This window comes from Bison bison, unplaced genomic scaffold (assembly GCF_000754665.1).
Source record: "Bison bison bison isolate TAMUID 2011002044 unplaced genomic scaffold, Bison_UMD1.0 scf7180017864471, whole genome shotgun sequence".
Classification (NCBI taxonomy): domain Eukaryota; kingdom Metazoa; phylum Chordata; class Mammalia; order Artiodactyla; family Bovidae; genus Bison; species Bison bison.
In genome coordinates, this window is record NW_011495032.1 from 40,944,786 (window position 1) to 40,952,532 (window position 7,747).

Here is a 7,747-nt window from a genome sequence, read left to right on the forward strand (position 1 = left end):
GTGGTTGTAATGGGGGAGAGGGTTTAGATTAACAGTGGTAGGGGCTTCCCTGGTGGGTCAGCTGGTAAAGAATCTGCCTGCAATGTGGGAGACCTGGGTTCGATCCCGGGGTTGGGAAGATCCTCTGGAGAAGGGAATGGCTACACACTCCAGTATTCTGGCCTGGAGAATTCCATGGACTGTATAGTCCACGGGGTTGCAGAGTCAGACACAACTGAGCGACTTTCACTTTAACAGTGGTAGAGTGGACAAAATCTGGTGGCAAAGTAAATGTCAGGAGAGTGGGACCAGGAGCAGTCTAGAATGATCCTAGGTTTCTGAATTTAGTGATCAAATGGGTGGTGCTGCAGGATGAGGCAGGAGGAGGAGGGGCAGCTTTGAGGACAAAGGTAAAGAAGTTACACTTTGGACATGGTGAGTTGAGGCTCCTTCAGCTTGAGAGGTTGTTCTGTAGGCCTGAGAGATGGAAGAAAATTGGAGAATGTAGGATGTGGTTGAGATCATGGGATAAAAGAGGCTGCTCTGAGAGAGTCTGTGTTAATAGTTGGATCTGCCATTTATTGAGCACTTATTGTGTGCCTCCTTTGGGGGAAGGGGGAGAAGGGAGAAGACTGCATGTGGAGGACACTGACTTTGAGGGAGTAGGTAGGGGAAAAGGGATGGAAGAAGGGAGGCAGAATATTTAAAGTCAAATCCAAAAATGAGTATGTAAATGAAAAGTAACTTTTTCATTGACAAAAGTTTTTCACTGAAAGACTAAGTGTTAGTTGCTCAGACGTGTCCAACTCTTTGTAACACCATGGTCTGCAGCCTGCCAGGCTCCTCTGGCCATGGAATTCACCAGGCAAGAATACTGGAGTAGGTAGCCATTCTCTTCTCCAGAGGGTCTTCCCCATCCAGGGATCGAACAGGATCTGGTACTTATTATGTGGAGTTGAGTTTAGCTTTCCTGTTAGATTCCTTCATCCTATGATAACCTTGGAATTGTCTAGTCATAGGCGTTCTGGACTTGAGCATGAAATCAGATGCTTTGATCTGTCACTGAAATGTGAGAAAACTTTTCTTTAATGCTCTTAACTTCTCACTGTCTCTTCTGGCAGAACTGGGAAGCCAGACCTGGTGTTTTGGAATAAATACTGAGAATGCTAATTTCTGTTAGGACCTGAAATGAAAAAGACCTCATCCTTAGGAGCCTCTTGGATATTCTGGACAGGCAATGCCATTGTAGACCAGAGCTTTCAAGCTTTTTGGTCTCTTATGTGCACTTTTTTATTAAAGATTTTTGGAATCTTCAGTATATTCTTTTTAATGTGGAATATATATCTACTCCACATTAGAAATTGAAGTATTTATTAATTCAGTTAGAAATAATAAACTCATTACAAATAAACAAGTCACATTTTTAAAAATGAAAAATGGTATTGTTTCAAAAATGTTAGAAGAGTAGCGTTATTTTTGAGAATCTTAATGTCTGGTTTAATTGGAGACAGCTGGATTTTCCTACTTTTTTTCTGTTGTTTCAGTTGGTTCAGTGTACTGTTTCGTTGAATTATGTGGATTATCTAGCCTCATATAGAGGATTAGTTGCAAGAGGGAGGAATGTTTGTGTCGCCTTTTTAGATAGTGGGTATTCTTTGGTGCTGCTGCTGCTGCTAAGTCGCTTCAGTCATGTCCGACTCTGTGCGACCCCATAGACGGAAGCCCACCAGGGTCCCCTGTCCCTGGGATTCTCCAGGCAAGAACAGTGAAGTGGGCTGCCAATGCCTTCTCCGATTCTTTGGTACTACACAGACGTTAACAAGGGGTGGTGTTATGAAGGTTAGCTGCTATGGAATCTGAAATGTTATCAGGGAGGTTTTCATACTTCGTTACATTAGAATCCATTGGTCTATCTCTGACCAGATCTTTTACCCATGTCTGATTTTTTGACATTGTGTGATAGATAATTTGGAAAATACTGGTTCATTGAGTTGTTGCCACATTCTATATGACAGTATAAAAAAATAATATTACCACAGTCATCAGAAAAATGGCTAAGTTTTGGGAAGCTGTCAAACTCATGGTGGCAGATACAATTTTGCCCAAATTCTCATTTTCTCTTGGAAGCTCAAATTTTATCATTGGCAACAAACACTGTCAGTTGTTTCCCTTGAAGTGACAGGCGTCCTCTGTTTCATTTTCTAGAGAACGCCTGCCAAGTGTCAAAGTCTGAATAACCATCATTTGTGTATCCTTCATTCTTTCAAGTAAACATGATGTTCCACAGAAAAATTTTGCAATTCAAACAAGTGCTTTACTTACAGATAACCGTTGTCTTCTGTTTTATATGTACTTCTTATTTTATCACACAGAATGTTAAAAAGATATACTTGAGGATTGGGATTTCATTTTTCACTGTGTCATCAAGGACATTCTTAAGTAAACCTGGCACTTCTTCCTTTGCTGTGCAGTGTAGAAGTGTGTGGTGGTGAAAAATCTCACGTGGTACCTTTGGCTTGAATCCTACTTGGGAAACAGCAGTTTGACCCACCGTTGCTCTTGCACCATCAGTGGAAAGGCTGGCACAGTTAAAAAGGCAAATCACATCTTAGTTTTGTTATGGAAATAGTTTCACCTAGTGGAACCCCTGAAAGGGCCCACACTTTAAGGACCATTGCCTTCAAGTTCACCCAAGGTTTCTTTCTGAAGCTGCTGAAGATCAGGGCTTCAGGAGAGCTAGTCACTTAATTATGTTAGGATGTACTTAATTGCTCAGTCATGTCCAACTCTTTGCGACCCCATGGACTGTAGCCCGCCAGGCTCCTCTGTCCATGGGATTCTCCAGGCAAGAATACTGGAGTGGCTTGCTATTCCCTTCTCCAGAGGATCTTCCCAATCCAGGGATTGAATGCGGGTCTCCTCCATTGCAGGCAGATTTTTTACTGTCTGAGCCACCAGGGAAGCCCCTAATTACATTAAGCCTTCAACTGTTTCCACTTTTCAGTAATTTGCAGATAGACCTCCTTTAGCTTTAGCTGCTATAAGCTGTTTTTTTTTCCCTGAGGTTAGCTAACTTCTTTTGCAGTAACTGTGTTCTACAAGAGCTGCCCCCTCAACTTCTATTGGCCCTCCCTTCTCATTAGGTTGGCGTGTGGGCCTTTCTTTCTCAATAGGGCTTTACAGAAGTTCCATGCTCCTCCAACTTTCTTTAGGGAGACAGTTTGGGATTTATCTCTTAAGAGAAAATGTGTCTGATTCCTACACTCCTCATTCTGTTTGATTCCAGCCAAGTCACTTCTATCTTCTTATATAACTATTGGGCAACTAAAGTGATCTCATCAGAGATCTTGTGACTCTAGACTCTGAACTGTTTCTGATGTTCTGAGTTCCTCTGGTGACTGAGTGAAACTCTCAGATGGAAGAGGAAAAGGAAACTGCAGATCCCAAGAGCCACACACTCCTGTAATATAGGAGAGTGACACAGTCAATGTGTAATTAATAATTACTTTCTGTAGAAATAGATACCTTGTCCAAGTTGGTTTGGTCTGGCCTGGCCTCTGGAGACCTGGCTGCTCATCATTCACTCTCACTTAAGGAAGAAACTTGAGGCAAAACGCCCCATAAAGAGTGGAAGGCAGAATGAGATAGACAGCTTCTGAATGTTGTTTAAAGATGGCGGGGCAGGACGTTGAGATTCCTGAGACTGATTGCTTTAGAAGAAGAGAGGTTGGATCCAGGGAAGGCAGGCAGGATGCTACTACAAATGCAGGCCTGCATTTGGTGAGGCAGGTGAGGGACTAGGAATTGGACAGAGCTAGCCACACAAATAGAGATGTTTGAGGCCATTTTGTTTATCTTCAGAATGCTCTGCAGTTCTTTACTTTTCTTATCCCCTCAGGGGAAAAAAAAATTGTTTCATTTTTAACAGCTTTGTGGAGGTATAACTGACCTAGAAAATATTCATTACCCTCAAGTCAATTATTTTTTAAACTTTATTCTAGGAACCCTTAACATCTTATGATATTTTAGGGGGAGGAGACTTGGGCAGCGTTGCTGAGAAGAAGGCCAGACTAGGGCAGTGATCTTCCAACTTCTACTAACGTAGCTGTGCATTTATCTTTTACAGATACCCAAGATTTCCCTATAAAAATCATCAGGGGCTTATGAAGTATATTCATATGAAAAGAGAACAGTGGTAAAAGATAGCCTTTGCAAAACATTAAATTAGAGGAATAAATACACAGCAGATCTTCATGGGTGGGATGGGGCTTGAGTTGGGCCTGGAAAAGGTAAATGCCGGGCCACTTGCGTCCAGTGTTCTGGCACTGAGGATTCATGCGGAGGGATGCAGAGCAGTGTGTGCGGGAGGTGAGTGGAACAGTTGTCTTCACCCAGCCCTGAGGGGGTGTGCAGTGGGGGCCCGTGGCTATGAGGGAAAGCAGGCTTGGCTATGGTGCAGATGAGGACACAGTGGTGGGCTCTTGGGTGCTTCCCCACAAAGGGGTTCAGCATAGTGTTTCCAACCCGCCTTTTATCTTCCACCTGAAGGTTAGGGATAAGTTTGGAAACAGGGCCTAGGTGTGTGTTTCATTTCTATTTAAGAGGAAGCGTGGAGCCAGACAAACTCAAGTTTTAATCTGGCCACTCCTTGTTGGTTGTTTGATTATGGTGAAGTTACTTAGCTTTACTGAGACTCGGGTTCATCATCAGCAAATTGAGCATAGCGTTTTTGTGAGGATTAAATGAGCATAGTACCTGGTATTTGCTAGGTACCCAAACTAGCCTTCATCAGTGCTAGTGTTCAGTTCAGTTGTTCAGTCGTGTCTTTGCAACCCCATGGACTTCAGCACGCCAGGCTTCCCTGTCTATCACCAACTCCTGGAGCTTACTCAAACTTATGTCCATCGAGTCGGTAATGCCATCCAATCATCTCATCCTCTGTCATCCTCTTCTCCCACCTTCAGTCTTTCCTAGCACCACGGTCTTTTTTCAGTGAGTCAGTTCTTCCCATCAGGTGGCCAAAGAACTGGAGTTTCAGCTTCAGGATTAGTCCTTCCAGTGAATATTCAGGACTGATTTCCTTTAGGATAGACTGGTTGGATCTCCTTGCTATCCAGGAGACTCTCAAAAGAGTCTTCTCTTAGAGAAGTGCTAGTGTATTTCCCCTTTATTTACTTTTTTTTCCCAGTTTATCCAGTCAACAGAATATTGAGCACTTACTGTGGGTGAGACCTGGTACTGGGAACAACATGCTCGTTGCTCCTAGTTAGATGAGTAGTCCTTGTTAAAGTTCAGTGTCATAGAGACAGCAATGGTGGCCAGCACAGAAATGAGGCATCCTATTTGAACTGGGGAGTCCAGAAAGGCTACCTGGAGACGGTGACACAGCCTTTGAGCTGTGTATTTTTAAGTCTAGTAGACAAGAAGGAAAGGGCTCTAGGGCACCCAGGAGCCCACCACCACGTCCTCAGGTGCACGGTAGCCAAGCCTGCTTTCCCTCATAGCCACGGGCCCCCACTGCACACCACCTCGGGGCTGGGTGAAGACAACTGTCCCCTTTACCCGCTGCACACACACTAAGGAGTGACACTTGTAGAGACCTGAAGGTCTGAGATGGCAGGATGCACACGAGAAGCTACACGTCGGGTGACATTCAGGGGGCAGCAGCATGAAATCTCGTTTCCTTATCCCTTTCTGCCATCACTTTGGTGAACCTGTTGTGCCTCATTGGTGGGGAGAGATGTGGATTCCCATAAGATGACTACGTAAGTTGGAACGTGAGCCTATTGTGTGTACATGACACACACTCAGGTGTGTGGTCTTATAAAATCACTGGTAGGGTCTGACCCCTCCCTTTGTGCTTGTTTCCCATAAGTGCGCAGAGTGTAGCTGTGCCCTGCACAGTATTTCCATAGTTTGGACTTGGTGGAGGTCCATTTTCTGTTACCTTGAGTTTGCATTTACTGGCATCAAATCTGGTTTTAGCTGTGATGCTGTTTTTCACCCACTATCATTTTGAATAGTGGCAGTGATTTTTTGGTACTCTTCTTGAGAAGGACTCCCACACAGGTCAGTCTTTGCAGGAAAAGAGGGCGATATCACGTGGCTTTTGCAGGCTTTTTGTTGGTGGAAAACAGCAGCAGTTCCTGTAACTATAGGCAGGAATGAGAATCTTCCTTGGCCATTGTTCTCCTATCAAAATACAAAGCCCTCTCCCCATTGTCATTTGTGTCTTAAATAAAACTTGAGCAAGAAAATTCTCTGCTATTTCCTTCCCTTTAGCCACTGTGAAAATACTTGATTAAGATGCCAGTATTTCATTCAGAATTATCCCAGATGTATGACTTCTTATAGAAGAGTCTTGTGTTTCTCCCCTGGATGCTGTCATAAAAAGCAGGCTCACCCTTCCCTGCAGGTGTAAAAAACTGCAGAATATTTTTCATTTAGAAATCAAATGACCATGCAAAACTGACTATTTGGAACCCAGAGCTACAGACTGATTCAGAGGTTTTGCTTTAGAGGAAAGATTGAATGAGGGAATGCAAGAGACAGGCTCTCTCTCCCCAAGATGAGCCCAGACTGAAGCCTGGGATTTGGAATAAAGAAAATTTCTCTCTTCTTCTTGCCTGTATATTCTACTCCCGGACCTCTCCTGTCCCAGTGCGGCTGCTGGAAATAAAATCGCTTTAAGTAAAAAGAATGTTGATATCTAATTCCATTTTGTTTCTTCTCTTTTCCACCAACACATTGGTTGGAATTTAAGCCTGTATAGTTGGCTAGACTCTTGAAGAGATGAAATTACCGTCTCAGCTACAGAACGCACCCCAGAGGTCAACAGGAGAAATCCCTGCTCTTGTCTGAACTTGTCTCACTTAGTCCGTGGAAAGCAGAACACATCAGGGGCAGCTTGAGAACTGGTGAGGGAGCAGTACATGTAAAATCTGCTTCTCACATGATCTTTGAGCATTCAGAATTGGTTGATGAGGAGGAAGGTGTTGGCTGGCTTCTCTGCCACACCCAGGCTTGCCTTATTCCTAGGCACATGGGTGTCAGGTGATGGAAGGAAGCCACTCATGTAAACTTGTGGACGATGAGGCAGAAAGGTGTGAATTTTTCTTTGGAGAAAGAGGAAAGAGCTCTCTGAGCGAGAGAAAGGGAGCATGTGAACAGATTTCACCTGGTGGCACCTTAACGTCCCAGTCCTTGATGAAGCCAGCTCATCAAGGCATGAGGGCAGCAGGAAGTCCACGGAGAACACCCTCAAAATCTAGTGTTCTTCTCCCAGGGCCCCAAATGATGACTGAGACTGGTTGCCCAAGAAGTGCTAAAGCAGGGCTCTTGCTTGCCGGGGTACCACTGTAGCCTTGTGTCTGTCCTGGGACTAGAACATTCCCAGCTGTCTCTCTCCCCTTCAGGCTGACGGACTTCAAGGATGCAGCTGCTACTGCTGGAGGCACCTCGCACCTCACCTGAGCCAGGCCATGAGGCCATGTGGCCGTGATGTGGGCTCCTCATGGCCTCAGCAAGAACAGAGCACTACGATATCAGCCTCCGCCGGGGACACAGCTTGAAGCAGAGTGGGCCCACGGGCACAGCGCCTACCCCGTCACCCGAGAAACCCTCCGAGGGCAAAGTCTGGGCTCAGGCTCATCAGCAGGTGAAGCCAATCTGGCGGCTGGAGAAGAAACACGTGGGGACACTTTCAGCAGGGCTGGGCCCAGGCCTCTTGGGTGCACCCCCGCAGCCAGCGTACTTCTTTTGCCCCAGC

The 7,747-nt window shown here is 45.0% G+C and overlaps 1 protein-coding gene across 1 annotated transcript in view; it reads left to right on the top strand.

The window, feature by feature from the left end:
* The window catches only part of TTLL4 (tubulin tyrosine ligase-like family, member 4), a 37,089-nt gene that overhangs the window by 12,658 nt on the left and 16,684 nt on the right, over positions 1-7,747 (top strand). Inside the window, exon 2 of the mRNA XM_010861208.1 lies at positions 7,395-7,739. Coding sequence (XP_010859510.1) covers positions 7,493-7,739 — 247 coding nt within the window. The 5' untranslated portion in view covers positions 7,395-7,492. The remainder of the gene's footprint in view (positions 1-7,394; positions 7,740-7,747) is intronic.